We start from the raw sequence: 27,007 nt of genomic DNA on the forward strand, positions 1-27,007 counted from the left end.
ACAGCCGATCCATCTCCTCCCTGTAGGCGGCCTCATCGTTGTCATTGATGAGGCTAATCACCATGGTGTCATCTACAAACTTAATGATTGCGTTGGAACCATCGGCAGGTCTGCAGTCATGGGTGAAGAGGGAGTAGAGGAAAGGGCTCATCACACAGCCTTGTGGTACACCAGTGTTCATTGTGATGGTAGATGAGCAGTGGTTATCCAGCTGGACACGTTGGGGCCGGTTGGTCAGGAAGTCCAGTAAGCATTTACACATGTGGGAACTGATGCCCAGGTCTGTTAGCTTCCTGATGAGTTGTGAAGGGAGGATTGTATTGAATGCTGAACTGAAGTCTATAAACAGCATTCTGGCGTGGGTGTTGTTGTTGTCCAGGTGTGAGAGGACAGAGTGCAGCACGATGGAGACTGCATCCTCTTTGCTCCTGTTCTGACTGTATGCGAATTGGTGGGGGTCCAGGGTGGGGGGGAGACAGGCCACAGAACCACAGTCACTTCAAAATGTCCTTCCAACACATTTGGCCTTAATGGCCTAAATTTGCAGTTGCAGCCAAATTTGGGAATAAACTGACCAGCAGAACAATTAAATCCAATGTACTAGCTCAGTGTTCCAGGATTACAGTGACACATTGTGTACACACAGTAACAGTTAACAAAAACCAAGTACTGATTTTGGAAAGCACTACATGGTGTGAACAGGACCTTTTAACATACCATATCCATTAGACAACCCAGGTGTAAATAACTCCTTGAATCACGAGTAATATTTGCTTTTGGCACCAAAATATAAAAATAAATACAAAAGTAGGGTTTTGTGAGAAGACTATCTATATGCAGGGCTCTAGAGTGCGACCAATTTGGCTGCATATGTCCATCCATCCATCCATCCATCTTCATCCGCTTTGTCCGGGGCCGGGTCGCGGGGGCAGCAGCCTAAGCAAAGAGGCCCAGACCTCCCTCTCCCCAGCCACCTCCTCCAGCTTATCCGGGGGAATACCAAGGCGTTCCCAGGCCAGCCAAGAGATATAATCTCTCCAGCGTGTCCTGGGTCTGCCCCGGGGCCTCCTCCCGGTGGGACATGCCTGGAACACCTCACCCAGGAGGCGCCCAGGGGGCATCCTTGTCAGATGCCCGAACCACCTCAGCTGGCTCCTTTCGATGTGGAGCAGCAGCTGCTCTACTCTGAGCCCCTCCCGGATGGCCGAACTTCTCACCCTATCTCTAAGGGAGAGGCCAGCCACCCTTCGGAGGAAGCTCATTTCTGCCGCTTGTATCCGCGATCTCGTTCTTTCGGTCACTACCCACAGCTCGTGGCCATAGGTGAGGGTAGGGACGTAGATCGACCGGTAAATTGAGAGCTTCGCTTTTACACTCAGCTCCCTCTTCACCACGACGGACCGGTGCAGCGTCCGCATTACTGCAGCTGCAGCCCCAATCCGTCTGTCGATCTCCGGCTCCCTTCTCCCATCACTCGCGAACAAGACCCCGAGATACTTGAACTCCTCCACTTGGGGCAGGAACTCATCCCCGACCCGGAGTGGGCACTCCACCCTTTTCCGGCTGAGAACCATGGCCTCAGATTTGGAGGTGCTGATCCTCATTCCCGCTGCTTCGCACTCGGCTGCGAACCGTTCCAGTGCGAGCTGGAGGCCCTCACCCGATGAAGCCAACAGAACCACATCATCTGCAAAAATCAGAGATGAGATTCTGAGGCCACCAAAGCGAAAGCCCTCCGCCACTTGGCTGCGCCTAGAAATCCTGTCCATAAAAATTATGAACAGAACCGGAGACAAAGGGCAGCCCTGGCGGAGCCCATCACCCACCGGGAACGAGTCCGACTTATTGCCGGCAATGCGAACCAAGCTCTTGCAACGGTTGTATAGGGATCGAATGGCCCGTAGCAATGGGCCAGACACCCCATATTCCCGCAACACCTCCCACAGGACACCCCGAGGGACACGGTTGAATGCCTTCTCCAAGTCCACAAAACACATGTAGACTGGTTGGGCAAACTCCCATGCACCCTCAAGTATCCTGGAGAGGATAAAGGGCTGGTCCAGTGTTCCGCGACCAGGACGAAAACCGCATTGTTCCTCCTGTATCCGAGGTTCGACTAACGGACGAACTCTCCTTTCCAGCACCCTGGCATAGACTTTCCCAGGGAGGCTGAGGAGTGTGATCCCCTGTAGTTGGAACACACCCTCCGGTCCCCTTTCTTAAAGATGGGGACCACCACCCCGGTCTGCCAGTCCACAAGTACTGCCCCTGATCTCCACGCAACATTGCAGAGGCGTGTCAACCAGGACAGCCCTACAACGTCCAGAGCCTTCAGGAACTCGGGGCGGACCTCATCAACACCAGGGGCTCTGCCACCAAGGAGTTGTTTAACTGCCTCAGTGACCTCGCCCCCGGAAATTGGCGGGTCATTCCCCTCATCCCCAGATTCTGCTTCCTCCTCGGAAGACGTGTCAGTGGGATTAAGGAGGTCCTCGAAGTATTCCTTCCACCGCCTGACTATTTTCTCAGTCGACGTCAGCAGCGCTCCGCCAGCACTATACACAGTGCAGGTAGAGCACCGCTTTCCCCTCCTGAGACGTCTGACGGTTTGCCAGAATCTCTTCGAGGCAGTCCGAAAGTCTTTTTCCATGGCCTCTCCGAACTCCTCCCACACCCGAGTTTTTGCTTCAGCCACTGCCCGAGCCGCATTCTGCTTGGCCTGTCGATGCCCGTCGGCTGCCTCCGGGGTCCCACAGGCTAACCAAGCCCGATAGGACTCCTTCTTCAGCCTGGTGGCTCCCTTCACCTCTGGTGTCCACCATTTGGTTCGGGGATTACCACCACGGCAGGCACCAACCACCTTGCGGCCGCAGCTCAATGCAGCAGCTTCGGCAATGGAGACGCTGAACATGGTCCATTCGGACTCAATGTCCCCAGTCTCCCTCGGAATGCTGTTGAAGCTCTGCCGGAGGTGTGCGTTGAAGATCTCGCGGACTGGGGCCTCTGCTAGACGTTCCCAGCACACTGCATATGTATGCGACTTAATTTCTTAATGGTGCGACAAAAAAAATAAAATAAAAAAAATTATAGGTTGCACCGACCAGCAGTTTGAGTAAAAAACAAAAACAAAAAGAGTCTCCGCAACTCATGTTTTTGTTGTTGACCACACAATTACACCCATATCATGGTCTAAACCAATCATTGATAGTCAGGGGTGGGACCTCTCTGATTGGCCGTTGTCCAGATACTCCTGTAGCCTTTTGTGTGCATGTTTTAAAGTGCTGGCGGATAGATAGAGAGAGATCAGTAACTTGAATAAGTAATATGGATTCATCACTTTATTCCTGAATAAATTTTTAAATATAAATGTACTTTGCCAGAAATGCCAGAATCTCAGGTTAAAGTTCACAAAACTATTTCAACAACAACCAAACAACTAAAACAGTAAATGAGAGCAGGTAAACGGATTCCACACAAAGACGTAAACGTAAACCGTGGACCCACCGACGTATCAGAATTAGTGAGATGTCGGCTTTCTCACCAGTTGGCACGTCCACAGACACGCCAGGGCTGAAAGCCGACAGCTTCTGATGCGTCGGCGGGTCCACGCTTTGTGTTTACATCTTTTTTTTGTTCTAGATTCTGAAACTGCAGGTTTTGTCTCTCTCTAACCAAAATTGACTGAACCAACAGTCAAAGAACATCAAAACTATGCTTCACATTTGATAAACGCTGTCATGAATTCCCTCATACTTTTGCTGTTTTGCAAAAGTATGAGGGATAAAATCACATTTCCTGCACATCTCTCAGTATACTTCAAGAACAGTTTCCGAACAGTAATTCCAGTACAGAAGCTCAGAGACATACAGTTAGAAAACAAAAGGTTTTTTTAAATTAAACTCACCTTCGCCACTTTGTGATTAGCTGCTGTCTCATGTGAGGTATTCTTCAGGCCTTCTTTCAGCTGGGTGATAAAAAGTTCGTAACCCTCAGTGTTTGACACATCAATCTTTTCCTGGCAGGCTGACAGTATCTGCTGGGCCTGAACAGACACAAACACATATTAGATTTAACACTTACATATTCAGTAAAAAAAAAAGCTACAACCTCAGTTTGAGGACATTTGTATTGTCTCTGCAGTCCTGTGTTTTAAGCTTTGTGATGCAAAACTAGAACAATTCACTATACTGTCATCTGCTTTGTGGCTGTGGCTCCACTTAGTTACGATGATCTGGGGTCACCGTATTGCTGCTTGTGGTTTGTTACCCTTTTGCTGAATTAGGCATTAGTTCTCCCACTATAATTAATGGATTCCTAGGTTGTTCCTGCCATTTGATGCCATAATGTGGACTGAGTCATAATTACAAACTGCATATCAAACCATTACACAAACCAACCTATTACCCTACAATTTATGAAAGATAAAAACTGTCAATTTTTTTTTTTTAAAGACAAACAAACAATTATATCTAAATTGTGACAAACAGATCCAAGAGTTTCTTACAGATTTGGATCATGTGCACATGTATTACACTTTCTTAAATTAAATATTCTGTGTACTACTGGGTGGATAGTGTAGCAGTTCATTCACGTGAACTTTTCACACAAAAGTGTGAGACCAAAAGAACACACAAACCCCACATCAGGCTATCATATTGCTAGTGTACTCCCGAACAGTGTAAGTGGGTTTGCTAGGTTCATCACTGGACAGTGAGCGCAAAGGTCCATGTGGACATCCTTGTGCCAGCCACTTTTGGGACTGTGCGGACTCATGCACAGAGAATTCACATTACACTGCACTAACTACACGTGTCCAGCCAGCAGCCTTCAAGCGGACTTTTAGAAGTACAAGGGCAATCCCAAAATAAGGTGTCCTATTGTTTTAGAAATACAAATAACCGTTTATTTTCTAGAATATTTACATCATTTTAAAGCTTGAAGACTTATTTTCCTACATAATCGCCATTTCGGTCAATGCATTTTTGTAGACACTGTGGCAGTTTTACAATGCCCATGTCATAGTTGCTCGCCGACGCTGCAGAATCGCCTTTCGGACAAATGTTCTTTCAACTTTGGGAACAGGTCGTAGTCACTGTGTGCAAAGTCCAGACTGTAGGTTGGGTGGGTGATGAAGTTCCAACCAAACTAATGCAGGTGAGCGACAGTTTGACGGGCGATGTGTGGACGCGCAGTGTCGTGGAGAATGCTTACGCCCTTGCTCAGCATTCTCTTCTCCGGTTCTGAAATGCCTTTCTGAGTTCTTCCAGTGTTTCACAGTACCTGTCAGCATTTATTGTGGTCCCAACAGGTAGAAAGTCAACCAACAATACCCCCTTTTGGTCCAAAAACACAGTTGCGCACTGTGCGTAAGCATTCTTCACGACACTGCACACGTCCCCCATTAAACTGCCGCTCTCCTGCAAAACTTTGGTTGGAACTTCATCACCCACCAACCCTACAGTAAAGTGAAATCTTTAACAACTTTATTTGCTGTAATTATGCTAACAGCTAAAATTATATCTGTATAACAGAGTATTTCATTTCAGGACTTTCAAGATTTAATTTCTCTTTCTGCCGCCTTATCCTGTGGTGTTTCATAGGATCAGATTTGGGACCTGTAACATTTACCTTGTTAATGTTGCCTCTTGGACAGATAATCATCAATATGAAAAACGCATGTTACGATTTTTATGCAGATGATATCCAGCTGCCCTGTTCTTTCTGACCTAACAAACTTTCTGATCCACAAACCTGTCTGACTGCTATCAAGTCTGGGTTAAATGCTCCTTTTCCTTATGTAAATTATGACAAAACAGAGACTCTTATCATCCGAAGTGTCAAAGAAAGCTCCTCCTCTAAAACTAGCTTGCATGTTCTATTCCTGTAGTGTTTTCCTGGAATGTCATGTCAGAAACCGATTAATTCCTAAATTTTTCCCTCTAAGGAACACTGCTAAGTAAAAACATGTTAATCACCCCAGTATATCTCAGAGCTTATATGAACCAGCTCTTCTAACCAGTCTCTTCGGTCTTCACATTTGAGATTATGGTTGATACCTCATAGTCATTTTAAAAAGTTTTTACACAGAGGTCTTTAGCAAGTGGGTCCAAAACTCTGGAATCAGTGTTCCTCATTCCTTGTTTGACTTATTCTGAGGCAACCTCTAAAAATACCTCTTCCTATTCAGAAAAGCATTAGGCCAATTATGTGTATGACCTTGTGTTGTTCATGGGTCTGTTTTAGTGTTTGCATCTTGGTGTAAGGCACTCTGTGATCTTAATTGTGAAAGGTGTGTTAAAAATAAACCTCACTTATATACTGAAGTATGGCTACAGGTGTATGGACATCCCAAGGACATTACAAATTAAACCAACAGGCTTGAAAGATTTGTCTTTACATGTAATTAACAGAGTTTATGGACATTGACCTTTGTAAATTAAATTATAATCTGCATCCATAGTAACAATTAAGGTGATTTGGTGTGAAAAAGATGTCAAGGCTCAAAGTTTAAAATTGTATTGCATTTCCAAAAGTTGCTTGACAGCATTTAATGAGTGCATTTCTATAACTTTATTGGATCATATTCACTGAGAAATATTCCAGTAATATCCAACATGATCACAGTTATGATTGGAATGTTCTTTGCAGCATGGCCAATCACAACAGGAAGAATAACCATTTTATTTATTTTTTAAAGTGATTGTTTCAGTGCAAGGGAAGAGGCTGACAACTTGACAGATGCCTTACTTTCCACAGTTACAGAATCACAGGCAATACATGTTATTCTGAGCTGATAATAAATCTGTCCAGTCCTGATTAGTTATAAAACTGATCAATATAAATGGTAAATATAAGAAATGGGTAACAAAATAATACCCAAGTGTGATTTCAGGGTTTTTTTTAAAATGTAAAACTTCTGCAAACATTATCCGATGTGAGCTTCATTACGCACTCTGTAAATGAGGAAATGAAAGAGTCAGACAAGTGCTTCAAATGCAGCAGGAGGGGAGGAGTCAGACAAAAACTCAATTGAAGAAAAAAAACAAACAAAAAAAAAAAACTCATCGAGCAAGTAAGGTTAGAGTCTGCAACCATGGTAACTGAGCCATTACAGTTACAGAAATTGGTTAGTTTCTGTAACAGAAAACCCAAAGTTTAATCTCAGGCTTAAGCTACTCAGTTTCCACCTAACTTTCTGAAACAGAGACCAGATGTCCATGTACACAGTGAATTGAAGGGCAAATATGTTCTCTCACCTCTGTGACCGGTAGCTCTAGCTGAACCATATCCTCAGGTTTTGCCACTGGTGGCTGGAGGGCTGTGTCCAGGAGCAGGATGCCATTCAGGTCCTTCCTGCATCCAACTGCATAGTCGTCCACGAAGAGCACCTTGTCCACTGCGGGAAAGTACTGACACCTGACACGGCCACCAGGTTTAGCTAGGACAGAGACAGAGGACACACACCACATAATGTGAATGTCTGAAGGCTGTTTATATGTCACTAATGCATTATATGCAAAACATGCTGGAACCAACTTACGTGTCCATTAAAATCAATGCAGTTGATATTTTATTGCCATTCACTGTTGGTAGCAAGCAATTTATCAGATGCAAGAAGAATGGTAAATTTCCACAAACTGATTACTTCAGAGTTTCATCAACAGGGTTGTGAATCTGCAGGTGCTCCTTCAAAATGCAAATCAGAGCTCCTCAAGCAAAATTTCTGCTTCTGCAAACTTTTTCATCAATGTATACATTTCTGTTCAGACAAGGGGCTAAAGAGAGTTTTTCAGTCACTGCACATGAGCTTTTGTGCTGTCCTCCAAAACCCTAACTGCAAATCACTGGACGTGATTAGGGACAGCTGGAACAAGGAAGGGAAAAGCACAAAAAATGTCTACTGCAGTGGACAATTATTGTTTTTAAACAGTTGGATCCACTTGAGCACTTTTTATGTTATAGTTTCACTGTTCTCCATCTGGATGACAGACCAACAACAGTACAAGCAAAACTGTCCCACACAGTGGTTGTACCACATATTGTCTCCATCAACAAAAATAGAGATCACTGCAGGCAGATTGGCCATTCCAATACTTCTGCTTCACACGGCGACCATGACATTACCACAGCTCCATATCATTTATACCAGTACTTACGGTGTGAGTGCCGCTGCAATATTCTTTTGAACAACAATATTCTTCTTCAGACAACATCTCCACATCAGCTGAGGTATAGGAAAAAGTCAAAACTAGAAGCAAAGAATTTGGCGACCTTTTTTTCCCCCAAAGCCTCCTGTTTTTGGTCTCTGAGCTAGCCCGACGTCCCGGAGCTAGCGATTTTTTTCAGTCGGGCTACCAAAATCTATCTCTTCCCTGCCCGTCGGGCTATTGTAGGAAGGAAAAATATATGTCAATGCTTTTGCATTCTTTCAGAAATGTAGCTGGGTAATTATGTCATTGGCATCGGTGAGCCACTGTCAATATGTGACATATTGAAATCACGTTTGAATTTGCGCTTGGTTTTTGCCTTCACTTTGCAATCGTGCGAACTGTTTATAGAGAGCGACAGCACTGATCTGTGAGTGAGTGAGTGAGTGAGTGAGTGAGTGTGTATATATATATATATATATATATATATATATATATATATATATAAGGGGTGCAACGATATTCGTATCGATATTGAACCGTTCGATACAGTGCTTTCGGTTCGGTACGCATATGTATCGAACAATACAACATTTGTAATTTATTTTATCAACTTTCCTTCTGACGATGCTGTCTGTGTGGAGCGCTCAGTGAATCTGCGTTCGACTACTCCGCCTAGGCTGCACTGTCGAGCGCAGATCCACTGAGCGCTCCACACAGACAGCATAGTCAGAAGGAAGAGCGCAGGGCACCTCCCCCACCCTCATTCAGATCTGGCGTTTGGAATTATTTTGGTTTTCATGTGACGTATGACCCTGAAGGTAAGCGAGTCATGGACTAAAGTAAAACAGTATGTTGGATGTGCCATGCAATGCTCAATTACATGGGTGGGAACTAGTATGTTAGCGCAGTTAGCTCGTTAACGTGTTGGCCGTCTAGCCCCATGCACAGGGCGATCGGCGGTAGCTCGTTAACGGAGATTTGCCGTGTTGTGGCGTTAAGGTCATTTCAACGAGATTAACCTGAAAGCACTAGTGGGAACACAACGAATATGACTGCACATTTGCGCCGACATCATCCTAGTGCAAAGACAAAAACAACAAGCATGCTACTAACTTTAGCCGAGTCATTTAGACAGCTGTTAGCACATGATTCTCCTTATGCTGCTGAGAATATAGCCCAGAAGAAACGGATAGTATAGCTTTTATTTTGGAAAGAGCCATTTCTCTGTAATAAACTCTCTTTTCCAAAGATGAGTGATTCCTCAATCAGATACAGGGCTCGCAAAATCGCCTGCCTGACGTCCCAGGGCTAGCGATTTTTTCAGTTGGGGTACCAAAATCTATCTCTGCCCTGCCCGTCGGGCTATTGTAGGAAGGAAAAATATATGTCAATGCTTTTGCATTCTTTCGGAAATGTAGCTGAGTAATTATGTCATTGGCATTGGTGAGCCACTGTCAATATGTGACATATTGAAATCGCGTTTGAATTTGCGCTTGTTTTTTTGCTTTCACTTTGCAATCGCGCGAACTGTGTATAGAGAGCGACAGCACTGATCTGTGAGTGATGATAATTTGCGCACCAATTCCTCTGACATCGTCTTATTAATTGTTAGCTTACTATGCAAACATGACAAGTGAAATCTCCCGCAGCAAGCTTAAACATGTGAGAGGTTGATCGCGCAGAGAATCGCTGAGCTTATGTGAGTGCGTGTGTAAAAGCAGCAGGATTTATATTTGACTATGATGACCTGGATGACTGAGAACCTTCACAGACAGATATATATTTTAGTTCTGCTGAGCCAAATAAGACAGGTCAGGGTGAAGAAGTGACAGCCAAAGAAAAGCTTACCACAAAACGGAGAAGTTATGACAAATCAGACTATAAGGCAAAAAGAAAGTGCAGCTTTATGGTTTCATTCATATATATATACATATATACATACATATATACATACATATATATACACATATATATACATACACATATACATATATATATACATACATATATACACATATATATACATACACATATACACATATATATACATACACATATACATATATATATACATACACATATACATATATATATACATACACATATACATATATACATATATATATATATATATATATATATATATATATATATATATATATATATATATATATATATATATACACACACATATACACATATATATATATATATATATATATATATACACATATACATATATACACATATATATATATATATATATATATATATATGTGTATATATGTATATGTGTATATATATATATATATATATATATATATATATATACTGTGCGCCACGTTATTGTTTCGGTGAAATGAATTTCTACAATACTGTTACTGTTAATTCTACTCTCTGCAGTGTTTAAATGCTTACATATACACACAGTTACTGTCCCTCCACACATACAGTGGGGCAAAAAGTATTTAGTCAGCCACCGATTGTGCAAGTTCCCCCACTTAAAATGATGACAGAGGTCAGTAATTTGCACCAGAGGTACACTTCAACTGTGAGAGACAGAATGTGAAAAAAAAATCCATGAATTCACATGGTAGGATTTGTAAAGAATTTATTCGTAAATCAGGGTGGAAAATAAGTATTTGGTCACCTCAAACAAGGAAAATCTCTGGCTCTCACAGACCTGTAACGTCTTCTGTAAGAAGCTTTTCTGTCCCCCACTCGTTACCTGTATGAATGGCACCTGTTTGAACTCATCATCTGTATAAAAGACACCTGTCCACAGCCTCAAACAGTCAGACTCCAAACGCCGCCATGGCCAACACCAAAGAGCTTTCGAAGGACACCAGGAAAAGTATTGTAGACCTGCACCAGACTGGGAAGAGTGAATCTACAATAGGCAAGCAGCTTGGTGTGAAAAAATCAACTGTGGGAGCAATCATCAGAAAATGGAAGACATACAAGACCACTGATAATCTCCCTCGATCTGGGGCTCCACGCAAGATCTCATCCCGTGGGGTCAAAATGATCATGAGAACGGTGAGCAAAGATCCCAGAACCACACGGGGGGACCTGGTGAATGACCTGCAGAAAGCTGGGACCAAAGTAACAAAGGTCACCATCAGTAACACACTACAACGGCAGGGAATCAAATCCCGCAGTGCCAGACGTGTTCCGCTGCTGAAGCCAGTGCATGTCCAGGCCCGTCTGAAGTTTGCCAGAGAGCACATGGATGATACAGCAGAGGATTGGGAGAATGTCATGTGGTCAGATGAAAACAAAGTAGAACTTTTTGGTATAAACTCAACTCGTCGTGTTTGGAGGAAGAAGAATACTGAGTTGCATCCCAAGAACACCATACCTACTGTGAAGCATGGGGGTGGAAACATCATGCTATGGGGCTGTTTTTCTGCCAAGGGGACAGGACGACTGATCCGTGTTAAGGACAGAATGAATGGGGCCATGTATCGTGAGATTTTGAGCCAAAACCTCCTTCCATCAGTGAGAACTTTGAAGATGAAACGAGGCTGGGTCTTCCAACATGACAATGATCCAAAACACACCGCCCGGGCAACAAAGGAGTGGCTCCGTAAGAAGCATTTGAAAGTCCTGGAGTGGCCTAGCCAGTCTCCAGACCTCAACCCCATAGAAAATCAGTGGCGGGAGTTGAAAGTCCGTGTTGCTCGCCGACAGCCCCAAAACATCACTGCTCTCGAGAAGATCTGCATGGAGGAATGGGCCAAAATACCAGCTACTGTGTGTGCAAACCTGGTAAAGACCTATAGTAAACGTTTGACCTCTGTTATTGCCAACAAAGGTTATGTTACAAAGTATTGAGTTGTATTTTTGTTATTGACCAAATACTTATTTTCCACCCTGATTTACGAATAAATTCTTTACAAATCCTACCATGTGGATTCATGGATTTTTTTTTCCACATTCTGTCTCTCACAGTTGAAGTGTACCTCTGGTGAAAATTACTGACCTCTGTCATCATTTTAGGTGGGGGAACTTGCACAATCGGTGGTTGACTAAATACTTTTTTTCCTCACTGTACGACTCTGTTCTGCTTCTGTGCCCCAGCTTTGTTTACTTTTTCCCACCGAGGCTTCTAGACTTCTGATTGGCCAACATTTCTGCACGGTTAGGAATTTAGCGCCACCTGCTGCTTTGGCATGTTCATAGCAGCGTTTTCCTTCATTTCTGCCTTTATGTGTGGACGGGATTATTTTTTTAAAACGGAAACGGAAAATCTCCGTTTTCAAAAATACCCGTGTACGTGTGGACGTAGCCTCAGTCTCTGACTGGAAGCGCTAATTCGTCATTCGGCTTTTGTCAGACTAAAGTAACTGTTAAAACTGTTTGAAAAGCTAAGCTATACAACAAGGAGAGATTGAGAATTTCCTTTTAGTTCTCAGTTTATTTGATATTGACAAAAGTTAGTCAGTTTTGTCTGTTCTTCTGTAAAACGAACTAAGATATATTTTTAGAATTAATACTTTGTTTCTAAGTGGAATTGACAATTTAGTCTGTTTCATTTGTTCTATTTTGAAACTTAAACGCTTTAGCGGCTGCCTTTTGTGTAGTTTGCAATATTTGCCTTTATTTATCTGAAAAAGTCTCATGTTCCTTAAGTACATCTACCCTGTTGAACTTATTATGGGAAATAAATATTTAAATAAAAACAAGCTGCTGATTATTTCACATTTTACTTGTGAGCAACGGCACATTTAAATCTTACAAATATAGTTATTTGGCTTATATCGTGATAGATATCGTTATCGCCTGAAATGAAAAAAACATATCGTGATATGAAAAAAATCTCATATCGCCCAGCTCTAGGTGTGCAATACTCAGAGACATGGCCAAGGTAAGAAAGGCTGAAAGACGACCACCACTGAACAAGACACACAAGCTGAAACGTCAAGACTGGGCCAAGAAATATCTCAAGACTGGTTTTTCTAAGGTTTTATGGACTGATGAAATGAGAGCGAGTCTTGATGGGCCAGATGGATGGGCCCGTGGCTGGATTGGTAAAGGGCAGAGAGGTCCAGTCCGACTCAGACGCCAACAAGGTGGAGGTGGAGTACTGGTTTGGGCTGGTATCATCAAAGATGAGCTTGTGGGGCCTTTTCGGGTTGAGGATGGAGTCAAGCTCAACTCCCAGTCCTACTGCCAGTTTCTGGAAGACACCTTCTTCAAGCAGTGGTACAGGAAGAAGTCTGCATCCTTCAAGAAAAACATGATTTTCATGCAGGACAATGCTCCATCACACGCGTCCAAGTACTCCACAGCGTGGCTGGCAAGAAAGGGTATAAAAGAAGAAAACCTAATGACATGGCCACCTTGGTCACCTGATCTGGACCCCATTGAGAACCTGTGGTCCATCATCAAATGTGAGATTTACAAGGAGGGAAAACAGTACACCTCTCTGAACAGTGTCTGGGAGGCTGTGGTTGCTGCTGCACGCAATGTTGATGGTGAACAGATCAAAACACTGACAGAATCCATGGATGGCAGGCTTTTGAGTGCACTCCACGAGCATCTGGCAGCACAAATGAACCAGCTGCTAGTTAACGAGAGACACCCAGAATGGCTAACCGAAGGTCGAACGGTCCTGATCCCCAAGGACCCCAAGAAGGGACCTGTCCCCTCCAACTACCGACCAATAACCTGCCTCAGTACTACATGGAAGCTCCTGTCAGGCATCATATCGGTTAAGATGAACAGGCACATGGGTCATCACACTCAAAAAAAAAAACCAAGTTGTCCCTTTTTTAAATCACATTTTCTCATCTTCTTTCAGTCTCTGTAAGCTAAAAGTCAACATTGGCTTAATCTCATGTGAGCGGGGCACAGAAAGGGATTGGCAAGAATACCAGAGGCGCAAAACACCAGCTACTGGTAGACAGAACAGTCAGCCGAGACTGCAAGACCAGACTGACCAACCTGTGCACTGCCTGGATTGATTACAAGAAGGCCTATGACTCAATGCCCCACAGCTGGATACTGGAATGCTTAGAATTGTACAAGATCAACAGGACCCTAAGAGCCTTCATCAGGAACTCAATGGGGATGTGGTGTACAACACTAGAGGCCAACTCCAAGCCCATAGCACAAATCACCATCAAGTGCGGGATCTACCAAGGAGATGCTCTGTCCCCACTGCTGTTCTGCATAGGTCTGAACCCCCTCAGTGAGATCATTAACAAGACTGGCTACGGATACCGACTACGGAACGGAGCAGTTGTCAGCCACCTCCTGTACATGGATGACATCAAGCTGTATGCCAAGAGTGAACGAGACATCGATTCACTGATCCACACTACCAGGCTATACAGCAATGACATTGGAATGTCGTTCGGACTGGAGAAGTGTAGTCGGATGGTAACAAAGAGAGGGAAGGTAGTCAGAACTGAGGGGATTGAACTACCAGAAGGCAACATTGCAGACATAGAGGACAGTTACAAGTACCTGGGGATCCCACAGGCGAATGGGAACCATGAAGAGGCCGCTAGAAAAGCTGCAACCACCAAGTACCTGCAGAGGGTCAGGCAAGTCCTGAGGAGTCAGCTGAATGGTAAGAACAAGATCCGGGCCATCAACACGTACGCCCTGCCCGTGATCAGGTACCCTGCTGGGGTAATAGGCTGGCCAAAGGAGGAGATAGAAGCCACTGACATAAAGACAAGAAAGCTCCTTACCATGCATGGAGGGTTTCACCCCAAGTCCAGCACCCTGAGGCTGTACGCTAAGCGGAAGGAAGGGGGCCGGGGACTGGTGAGTGTCAGCACCACAGTCCAGGATGAGACAACGAACATCCAAGAATACATTGGGAAGATGGCCCCAACTGACCGAGTGCTCAGTGAATACCTCAGGCAGCAGAAACCCAAGAAAGAGGAGGGAGACGAGGAACCATCATGGAAGGACAGGCCCCTGCACGGTATGTACCACCGGCAGATAGAGGAGGTGGCTGATATCCAGAAATCCTACCAGTGGCTGGACAAAGCTGGACTGAAAGACAGCACAGAGGCACTAATCATGGCAGCACAAGAACAAGCTCTGAGCACAAGATCCATAGAGGCTGGGGTCTATCACACCAGGCAAGACCCCAGGTGCAGGCTGTGTAAAGATGCCCCAGAGACAATCCAGCACATAACAGCAGGGTGCAAGATGCTAGCAGGCAAGGCATACATGGAACGCCATAACCAAGTGGCCGGCATAGTGTACAGGAACATCTGTGCCGAGTATAACCTGGAAGTCCCGAGGTCAAAATGGGAGATGCCCCCAAGGGTGGTGGAGAATGACCGAGCTAAGATCCTGTGGGACTTCCAGATACAGACGGACAAAATGGTGGTGGCTAACCAACCGGACATAGTGGTGGTAGACAAACAGAAGAAGACGGCCGTAGTGATCGATGTAGCGGTTCCGAATGACAGCAATATCCGGAAGAAGGAACACGAGAAGCTGGAGAAATACCAAGGGCTCAGAGAAGAGCTCGAGAGGATGTGGAGGGTGAAGGTAACGGTGGTCCCCGTGGTAATCGGAGCACTAGGTGCGGTGACTCCCAAGCTAGGCAAGTGGCTCCAGCAGATCCCGGGAACAACATCGGAGATCTCTGTCCAGAAGCGTGCAGTCCTGGGAACAGCTAAGATACTGCGCAGGACCCTCAAGCTCCCAGGCCTCTGGTAGAGGACCCGAGCATGCATATATATATATATATATATATACACACATATATATATACACACACACACACACACACACACACACACACACGCGCGCATCAGCGTTAACGTGGCTTAAAAAGTTTAATCACGATGACCGCGTTTAACTCTCTCAACCCACCTGATTTTGACTCAATCTGCGCACCAGATGTGATGACGGCGTGTTAACGCTGGAAGCGCTAAAAAAAAAAAAAAACAAGTCACCAATTTGGGATTTCTTTGGCTTTAAACTAGATGAAAGAGGTAAACCAAAGGATGTAACTAAAGCGGTGTGTCACTTGTGCAGACATATAGTGCGAGCAAAATACTCAAACACGGCTAAATTCCACGACTATCACCAGCTTTTGCAGCTCCATTAACAAGCACTTGGGCGCACTCTGAGGAGGGTGCATTTCGTTCACAGATGAAAGAGGGTGCTGCTAAAACAGCGCTATTTTTTTTTTCTGTTGCCTGTTTCTATTAGCTCCATCATTATTAACAAACGTACTCATGGGCAAATAAATAAATAAACCACCCTTGTAAAAGGTGATTGGTCGATATAATTGTCCAATCGCCCAACCCTAATTCTTAGCAAACATGAACTTTCCAGGGGGGGAAAAAAAAATTCCATCATGTGTGCAAGTGCCTTAAAAACAATTTCAAAAAAAGCATTTAAGTTTAGGATAGAGCTGGGCGATATAAGATTTTTTCATATCACGATATGTTTTTTTCATTTCAGGCGATAACGATATCTATCACGATATAAGCCAAATAACTATATTTGTAAGATTTAAATTTGCCGTTGATCACAAGTAAAATGTGAAATAATCAGCAGCTTGTTTTTATTTAAATATTTATTTCCCATAATAAGTTCAACAGGGTAGATGTACTTAAGGAACATGAGACTTTTTCAGATAAATAAAGGCAAATATTGCAAACTACACAAAAGGCAGCCGCTAAAGCGTTTAAGTTTCAAAATAGAACAAACAAAACAGACTACTAAATTGTCAATTCCACTTAGAAACAAAATATTAATTCTAAAAATAAATCTTAGTTTGTTTTACAGAAGAACAGACAAAACTGACTAACTTTTGTCAATATCAAATAAACAGAACTAAAAGGAAATTCTCAATCTCTCCTTGTTGTATAGCTTAGCTTTTCAAACAGTTTTAACAGTTACTTTAGTCTGACAAAAGCCGAATGACGAATTAGCGCTTCCAGTCAGAGACTGAGGCTACATCCACACGTACACGGGTATTTTTGAAAACGGAGATTTTCCGTTTTCGTTTTAAAAAATAATCCCGTCCACACATAAAGGCAGAAATGAAGGAAAACGCTGCTATGAACATGCCAAAGCAGCAGGTGGCGCTAGATTCCTAACCGTGCAGAAATGTTGGCCAATCAGAAGTCTAGAAGCCTCGGTGGGAAAAAGTAAACAAATCTGGGGCATAGAAGCAGAACCGAGTCGTATGTGTGGACGGACAGTAACTGTGTGTATATGTAAGCATTTAAACACTGCAGAGAGTAAAATTAACAGTAACAGTATTGTAGAAATTCATTTCACCGAAACAATAACGTGGCGCACAGTGTGACGCATGTATTTCCAGACTTGCTTTTGGCACAATTTACAGTGCACGCTACTCTGTTTTTTGTCAGACTTGAAATAGCCGAAATACCTTCACACTACCGAACTTCTATGGCTCTTCCGTTCGACAATCTCTCCGGCATTGGAACCATCATCTGTTTTCTCTTCGGTCACGCTCGGTTGATTTTTCTAGTCTGCACACTCATTTCCTCCATTACGCGCTGGCTCCATTACCCGCTGACTGCTTCCCAAACAAGCACACGTGCGGCTTGGCACTTGTGCTGTACGTAACAAGTCACGTGACGTGACGCTGCGGCTGTGATTGGTTCGGCTCTGCGCTACTTAATTTAGATTGGCTGACCTTTTTTTTTTTAAAGAGGACAAGAGCGGCGAGGTCTATCGCGATAGCTTAATTTCTCTATCGAGTAAAAGTTATATCGCGATACATATCGTTATCGTTCTATCGCCCAGCTCTACTGAGAACTAAAAGGAAACTCTCAATCTCTCCTTGTTGTATAGCTTAGCTTTTCAAACAGTTTTAACAGTTACTTTAGTCTGACAAAAGCCGAATGACGAATTAGCGCTTCCAGTCAGAGACTGAGGCTACGTCCACACGTACACGGGTATTTTTGAAAACGGAGATTTTCCCTTTTAAAAAATAATCCTAGGTTCCTAGGTCCACGGTTAGGAATCGCCAATCAGAAGTCTAGAAGCCTCGGTGGGAAAAAGTAAACTAAGCTGGGGCACAGAAGCAGAACAGAGTCGTATGTGTGGAGGGACAGTAACTGTGTGTATATGTAAGCATTTAAACACTGCAGAGAGTAGAATTAATAGTAACAGTATTGTAGAAATTCATTTCACCGAAACAATAACGTGGCGCACAGTGTGACGTCAAAAAATGCGCACACCTTTGACGCTGCGTTTTCTCCGTTTTTCTAGTCCACACGTAAATGCAAAAACGGAGTTTTCAAAAATATCCACCCTGGTGGGAGTTTTTAAAAATCTTCGTTTTCAGTGACCAAAAACGCCGTTTACGTGTGGACGAAAGGTGCAAACGCATAGAAAAATCTGCGTTTTCAAAAATACCTGGGTACGTGTGGACGTAGCCTGAGCATGCACCAGTTTATTGTATTTCCAGACTTGCTTTCGGCACAATTTACAGTGAACGCTACTCTGTTTTTTGTCAGACTTGAAATAGCTGAAATACCTTCACACTACGGAACTTCTATGGCTCTTCCGTTCGACAATCTCTCCGGCATCATCTGTTTTCTCTTCGGTCACGCTCGGTTGATTTTTCTAGTCGGCACACTCATTTCCTCCATTACCCGGGCGGTACGGTGGCTGGCTGCTTCCCAAACAAATACACATGTGCAGCTTGGCACTTGTGCTGTACGTAACAAGTCACGTGACATAACGCTGCGGCTGTGATTGGTTCGGCTCTGCACTACTTAATTTGGTTTGGCTGTGTCTTTTTTTTTGTTTTGTTTTTTTTCTTAAGAGGACAAGAGCGGCGAGGTCTATCGCAATAGTTTAATTTTTCTATCGAGAAAAAGTTATATCGCGATACATATCGTTATCATTCTATCGCCCAGCTCTAGTTTAGGAGTTGAGATTTTTCATGTCCTTGAGTCTGTAGACATAAATTTCATTTTCAGACAGTGAGCACAAAGGTCTGTGAAGATGTCCACGTGCCTGCCAATTTTTTGTGACTATGAGACTTTATATATTATATATTACATTGTAGAGTATAATGAAGGTTTGAGAGACTGGGTATACTAAAGGAGTCACCTTTACGGTGATATAGGGCTGTTCTATATAGGGTTCTATATAGAACCACTCTATGGTTCTCTATAGGGCTGACCTTTCACAATAAAGTTGAAGATCCTGTTGAGATTTTTCAAAATAAACCAAATCGCAGAGTGTTTTCAGATGAGAAGCTAAAAAGAGCCATCAGCTGCTAAGAAAAAAAAAACAAAACCTTAGGACAGGCTTTCCCCTGCACCACGGGGGTAATAAATACTCAAAGAAAATTGCCTCCGTTTCAACTTATGTAACACTCGATTCTAGGTACACGACGTCCAGCTGAAAAAACTTTGCACAAGTCGCGTTCAAAGAGATTCACAGAATTTACAGAAAATGTAAAATTTTTGTGATAAATATCGTTGTCGGGACGAAAAATGTCTTATATCAGGATATGAGATTTTGGTGATATCGCATAGCCCTACGGTGATATGATATTTACGAGAGGCAAAACAATCAGTATATGAACATTAACACAGTGATAATAAATACACGGCAGCACAGACTGCACGAAAACAAAAGGAAAAGCAGTGCTTTGATTTTTCTAACCTAAAAAAACAAAAACAGAACAAAAAAAAGTTCAGATAGTGAAAAATACATAATACATACAAATAAGCTCTGATATCAAACCACTTGATTTCTCTCATGTTTTACATCTCAATTACTCTTTATACACAGATCAACTTTTTTTTGTCCGAGTATAATACTCATTGACTGTTGTGTTTGCTCTTCTTTAAGGTAAGATAAGGTAGAAAGGTAGGAAGTAAAAAAAACTGGAAAAAACAGACAGGCATCTTCTTAAAGTTCTGACTTTAATCTTTAAAAATCTGTGGTATGAACTGAAGACCAAGGTCCATGTCAGACGACATTAAATCTGCAGGGGTTTGAGAGACTTGTCTGGGAAGTTGAGTTTGGGTTGTTAAAAAACGTGTGAGACATATTGAAAATCACAACAAACAACTGCAGGATGATAACCAGCAAAAGGGTTATGCAACTGACTATTACCAATGGGGGCTAAAAATTTTAATCGTAGTAATTTTTTGGTTTAAGTCTGACATTTACAAGAGAGACTATGTGTAGTAATAATGTTTATATGTTTACATCAAATCTGATCTATAATTTTATCTACTGTAATAATTTTGACCTTCAGTAATCATTAAAAACAACACAATCAAGATAAGACATCAAGATAAAACTATTAATGTGTTATAAATTCATAATGATGTCGAGATTCATCCCCTTTGTTATAAATCCAAAATGCTTTAGATCCTTTATTTCTGATGTTCTTCGGGGTTCTATAATATGCCTCAGATGTTTGCAAATTGCTGCTAATTGCTGGTATTTAATTCTGGCTCTGAGTTTAACCCTGATTAAGACTTAGACTTGATAGGCATTGGTCTCTTTGTAATCACTCAACATGAAGTCAAAGTGCCTCCAGTGATTTTTACCTACTTGCATCCAACAAGAACCATTGGATAATCATCAACAAAAAATTAAAAAAACTTTACTGATGCTTTTCCAGTTCCCTCATTAGCTGAGCAATACAACTTTCAGTGACCCAGCATACTTGAACAGCTCCACGTGGTCTTTATGGTAAAGTAAGATGGAACAACTGTAAAACAATATGGATTTTTGTATCATGAGTTCAGTCACTTCCCATTTCTTAGCCACAAAACAACACACTTTATAATGCAAGCACCAAGTCATTTAGCTCTATAGAGGTTTTGCAGACATGTGATATTAACTTGTTGACCATTTTGGATGTGTAAAACTTCTGAAACAAAATGAAAAACCTGTTAAAAATTATGTAAATGGGACAAACTATAGCAACTATGAGTAAACGAGTCAGTATAGCTCATTTCTGATTAATGACAGTGATACTGAGGTGAATTGTTAGAATTTTCCACTGCTGTGCAGCTGTTAGCTCCTTTTTGCTGCTATTCATGGCTGTTAACGAAACTTCTTTGAAGCCAAATGAACTCTTGTGGTGTGAGAATGTAATCAAACTGGTGATCAGAGTGGAGATAGTTTAAAAGTTTTAGGACACTAGAGTCTAATGTTAGCTGGCATGACGCTAGCTTTTAACATTATGTTGTTGTTTAGCCATCTCATGTCAGCTGTCCAGAGACGACAGCATCGCATGTCTGATCTGCTAAGGATAGCTAATTGCGACAATAACAAAATTAAATTAAATGTGTTTATGTAGAATTTCTTATGTTACAACCCTAAGTTTAGTTGAGGAGAGAGGATGAGGTGGATATGAGAAAGCAAGAGTAGTCCCGGAATAGGCAGCTGAAGAAGATGAGAAAGAAGAAAAAAAAAAAACCTAGAAAGATATCACGAAAATATAAATGTAAAAATTTTAAATGGTCAAATATTGCTTGAAACTGACAATGGTGATTTCACAAGGTCAAATAATGTAAGATTGTTATACTATTAATCTGACCTTTTTCCAATTCTGTTATCTGAAACAACAGGATAGTGTTTTAGAAAAAAAAAATCTCTTTCTGTCCTTGATTTTTAATGTACCTAACCACGCAGCATGATATAGGCCTTGTGAGGAGGGGGGAACAATAATTTCTATGTTAAGTACGCATATTGGCCATACATATAACATGATTGTTACCACACATCACGTCCAATATGGTGGACCTCTATAAGATGAGGAAATCAGAGGTGAACATTATGAGCAAATACCATTTCCAAAGCCAATACTCCTTTCTGATATGATATGAGATTCCTCAGCCAAATCAACAGACCTCTATTCAGATTGCCACCAGAATTCAGTGGGTTCTTCCTTTGCCCATATCAATCCACCTTGGACTGCAAATCATAAAAGCAAGCAGGGTTTTTTGTTTGTTTGTTTACACAATATTGCAGAGTCAAAGAGACCAAGAGCACCAAAAACGTAGCTGTTGTAAGGTTCTACCTATTACCTCTTTAGACAAAGTAATAACAGGTGCCATTATAAGAAACGAATCCTAATAAACAGACATTTCAAAATATGCAAATTTTATTAAATAATAAAAGTCAGGATGAAAGACACGCAACCATTAGCAAACGGGTGCCATTAATATGTTAACAATACCAAAGCTTCCTATGGGGCACCCAAACCAACAATGGTAATGAATTTCTCTTTCACCAGTTCTGTAAAAACTCCATCTATGCACTAATGTTCAAACACCAGGTATAGGACTATACAATGCTTTAACATGTTCCGTCAAAAGTAACTTTCTGACAAACTCTCTAAAGCTTTATTAAGTTAACTGATGTGAACAAACACGTCCACACTGTTACACTGGCACAGTGAGTTTACTTTGAACATCACACCAGTACTTCCAAACAACTGACAGTGCACCCGGTGGGTTGTGAAGTAAAGCACCCGGGGAGCCGCTAGCTAGCCTACTGACTATCACAACAATTCAGCGAAGAACATAGTACCACATCCAAGCGGGTGATAGTAATTCTGATACTTCAGATAGCCACCGTGTAAACTGTAGTTTTAACGACACATCATACATGACCACCAATATGACAGAAACTGACCGGGAAGGTTAACCGGCTAACTGGCACTTTCCAGCTATTAGCAGACATGGGAGATATGTCAAGTTGCAGCTATAGTAAACATTAGCAAACGCAGGTGTTCAAGAAGAACTTGAACTTGTTTGATCATAAACACACCAATGTCCAAAGACGATGACCCTGGTTTAGGCAGAAAAGGCTACATAAATCCTAGTTGCCAAATACCCTGACTAGGCCATGCTAGTAAGAGCTAACATTAGCGGGCTGAGGTTACAACTCAGCCAGTGTCGTGTTTAGTGTCTGTTGACAGTCAGTGTTTGGCTTGTCAAAACTGAAACTGCTGGTGAAATGGCTTGACAGAGGACTCCGATATTTACCGTGCAATGCTGAAGCCTGAAGAATGGCCCCCGAAGTGCCGTCAATTACTTTAATACTGCCGCGGCTGGTGACGGCCAAGATAGCGTTGAGGGCCGGGTGGTAGGACAGGCTTAGCAGGCCCTCCTCGTCGCAACGCAGGCAACCGTCTCTCAGCACAATCCAGTCTGAGGAGGTGGACGAGCCCGAGCCCGGCGAGGCCGCGGCCGCCATCTTTCCTTATTTCTCCCTTCCCTTCCCTTTTAGGTTTGTAAAGATCCGATGGTAGACGTAATACTGCTAAATCTATAAGACTAAGTCCAAACTGTCACTCCTCTGCCACTGCTGACTCCTTTTGCGGCTTCTTCTCCTCCGGCCGTCACCGCAGCAGTGGCTATTCACCATCAGCGCCGACAAACTCCAGGCTGGGCTTTCTGTCAGTTACACTCTAGGTAAACGGAGCTAGCGTATCTCGGCACCACATCCCGCGATAACGCCGACACCAAACGAGAACATCGGCTGGACAAATCATTAAGAACAACAAAACAGTGGCTCCGCAACAAAAAGTACATTAAATTGGTTATATTTTGGTTCTATGCGTTAACTGAATTTTTACAGTGATCATCGGCTTCAAACACTAAACACAGATGAATTTGATATTTCAAGTGAAAAATGTAAATTAGGGCATCATGGAAAAGCACTGCCCAGAAAAAGAGTTTCCTGCAATATTTTTTTTCAGTTAGAATTGGAATGCAACCTAAGCAGACCTTTTTTTTAACTGCACAGTAATGTGAGAAAACAATTAAACCCTGAAAACTTGCTGGGGTCAACCCGAGAGGAAACTGATTTTATTTTTAAATTCTATGCAACTCTAATAAGTCGTTTGCCAGTATTAAAATTAATTTATAAGGAAATTCCATCACTTGTGCAAGTGCTAGGGCAGATTTTATATTAATTTCTCAATAACAGAAAATGTACAGGACTGTGTAGAGCATAGTCTTTTAATCAATATAAAGATAAGAACTTATAATAACTATATAAATAACTTTATTATCATGGGAAACTGGCAGCGCTGTTGTAAGGAGTGGGATCCTCTCATAATAACAGAATTAAAACAGATAAAATGAATAAAAGCAAGATCATTTTTTTAAAAAATACATAGAACTTAATTCACCTTTTCTTCTAAAACATCTGCTATAGCCAATGATGCACCCTGAAAACTTGGAATCAAAACTACTACAACACAATGACCAAACTGATAGTACTCTCACCATCTGTTTTTTGGGCCTCAGAGAGAATTCACAGTGGGTTCCTGCTTAAAAAATACATCATGGAATTTGCAGTTTAGTTTTCACATTAAGGTGTTAAGTAAATTAAACATATTAAGTAAATCCCTGGACTGTTTTTCTCCACACAAGATAACTTAAGAGGTTACAGTTCTCAATACTTTGCCAACTGACTGATTACATCAGCTTTGTCTCACCAGTCAGCACCGAGCCTAAAGGTCCTGGGCACTAAGTACTTATACAGAGAACATGGATCATTTTCTTTGTGATTTTTCCTTACATGGTGTAAGTGTATGTGAGTTGATATATGAATAATTCATGTACACAACATTCAAAGTAGTTTTGTCAGACTCAACTCTTCTTTGACTTGGACTGACACACCCATCTCTCCAATCCACTATCCTCTGACTTTCCTTTTTGCAAGGAACTTAATGTCCTAAAGATTAAATGGCAATTTTTAAATTTAAGGGGCATATAGACAGGAACTAGGTTTCTATTCTCACTAACATTGGTAAAATAGCACAAGTTATCTCTATATGTTTAAAGTATTCAGGCCACCAAATTATAAAATATAAAGTCAATCTGCAACAGGCAGTGTTGGTCAAGTTACTTGAAAAAAGTAATCAGTAACTAATTACTGATTACTTCCCCCAAAAAGTAATCCCGTTACTTTACTGATTACTTATTTTCAAAAGTAATTAATTACTTAGTTACTTAGTTACTTTTTAAAAACACGATTTACAACCTGAAGAGGTGATAAAGCGATAGATCTTTCAGCCCAATTCTACTTTTTCTGCATAATCCATCATACAAAATGTAATCAAATGGAAAAGTCTCTTTTTTTTTAACTTGTTTTATTAGTTTTAATCTTTTAACTTTATGCATCAAGCAAAAATTTAATTATATGCAACATTCTCTGACTTGAATAAATTAGTTTAACATTTAAACCTATTTTCTACACATTCCAGCACATAAAATAAAAAAAAATTTGTGTTTACACTCACTCTTTCAAATAGATGCAAGTAAAACACAGCAGAAAATAAATAAAGTCAAAGACTCAGTGGTCCTGTTGCTCTATTTTCACCTGTAAAGCAGGACTATGGTAGGCGGAGGTTTACCCTGGTGCAGGTGTGCCGTGGTCAGTTGAAGAATCCGCGAGTTTCTCTGTGAATTTCCCATTACGTCGTTGCGCACTCGGTGCTTGTTTGGAAATTTAGGGGGTTTTTTCGCTGTAAAAAGAAGTTTTCTTCCCACGCATGATGGACGCTAATGTTTTTGTCACTTTTTATGGAATCAAACTCAAAGTAACGTCAGTACTTCCACGCTTTAAACGCTGCACGCTCATACTCTCTCCCACAATCGATATGTGATCCATTGTTGATCTGCACACAGCTGTTGTCACGAACAGCGCACTCGCTTACGTCACTGTCGTGAGACATTCTCGCAAAAAATCACGGTTTTAGTAACGCAGTAACGCAGCGTTACTACGGGAAAGTAACGGTAATCTAATTACCGTTTTTGCAATAGTAATCCCTTACTTTACTCGTTACTTGAAAAAAGTAATCAGATTACAGTAACGCGTTACTGCCCATCTCTGGCAACAGGCAAAACTGACCAAAGAACAATTTCAATACGAGACAGATTATCAATCCAAGGAAACTCGATATATAAAACTTAAGCGTCTCGATGAGCTCGAACAACTACTGAAGGTTAGGCGAGCACCTGAAAATGGCCAACCATTATTTGTTAGTCTAATCAAACAGATGTTGGCCATGTTTCTGAGGTCGGTTTTCTCCTTTTTTATGTTGTTATTTCAGTTTTTCTCCTGAAATGAGGTATGAAATGTCTGTGATGCAGCTGATCTGGTCTGTCTTGAGCAGTGTTGGGGAGTAACGGAATACATGTACCGCCGTTACGTATTTAAAATACAAAATATGAGTAACTGTATTCCGTTACAGTTACCGTTTAAAAAGGTGGTATTCAGAATACAGTTACTTTGTTGAAATAAATGGATTACACTGCGGTACTTTCCTGTTTCATTTTGTCGCGGGTCAGGACTGTTTGGGTTTTGTTTGACAGCTACGTTCTGTTGTTCCAGGCGGCAGCATTACGGTTGCCATGGTTACAGGGCGACGCTCTCTCTCTGCGACTGTGTGTTTCCTGGGTGAGAGAGCGCCTTTTCGTTGTTGTTGTTGTTGTGCTAAGCTAACAGGCAGAATGCTACAAGCATAGCTCTAAAGAATGTAGCATCATGGGCAGTGTAGTCCGTGTTGCAGGGAGAATGGACTGCCATACACGTTATGGGTCTGTGAGCGAGGAGGGAGAAAAAGGGGAGTGGAAAGGTACGAGTTGTCATCGAGGAAAAACGGGAGCTGGAAGCATGTAAATATAATAATAACCACTTCAGCCAAGAAGAGAGCCTGACGAGCCCAGTTGTAAGTAAGCTATTAAGACTCGACTGTACACCGTGTTCGTGTTTTCCTCCGAAACAATAAGTTCTGTTGGAGCAGCCTTTCAACGCCTCTCTCTGTCTCTCGCAAGAAAAGTTGACCCACACAACAAAGTAAAGCTATTTTTCGGCTACGAGCCGACAGGGACCCCGCC

At 42.1% G+C, this 27,007-nt stretch overlaps 1 protein-coding gene across 3 annotated transcripts in view; it reads right to left on the minus strand.

Moving 5' to 3' along the window:
• The window catches only part of birc6 (baculoviral IAP repeat containing 6), a 137,084-nt gene extending 113,521 nt beyond the window's left edge, over window positions 1-23,563 (minus strand). For all 3 annotated transcript variants that reach the window (XM_085478496.1, XM_085478497.1, XM_085478495.1), the window contains exons 1-3: window positions 23,141-23,563; window positions 7,257-7,438; window positions 3,905-4,042 (exon numbers count right to left, since the gene is read on the minus strand). In XM_085478496.1, the coding sequence (XP_085334622.1) occupies window positions 3,905-4,042; window positions 7,257-7,438; window positions 23,141-23,351 (531 nt within the window). In that variant the 5' untranslated portion in view covers window positions 23,352-23,563. The remainder of the gene's footprint in view (window positions 1-3,904; window positions 4,043-7,256; window positions 7,439-23,140) is intronic.
• Between the last annotated feature and the right edge of the window lie 3,444 nt (window positions 23,564-27,007).

The sequence above is a fragment of the Copadichromis virginalis genome, linkage group LG13, assembly GCF_057382275.1.
Source record: "Copadichromis virginalis isolate Kocher_CV1m ecotype Utaka linkage group LG13, C_Virginalis_male_GT1.1, whole genome shotgun sequence".
Classification (NCBI taxonomy): domain Eukaryota; kingdom Metazoa; phylum Chordata; class Actinopteri; order Cichliformes; family Cichlidae; genus Copadichromis; species Copadichromis virginalis.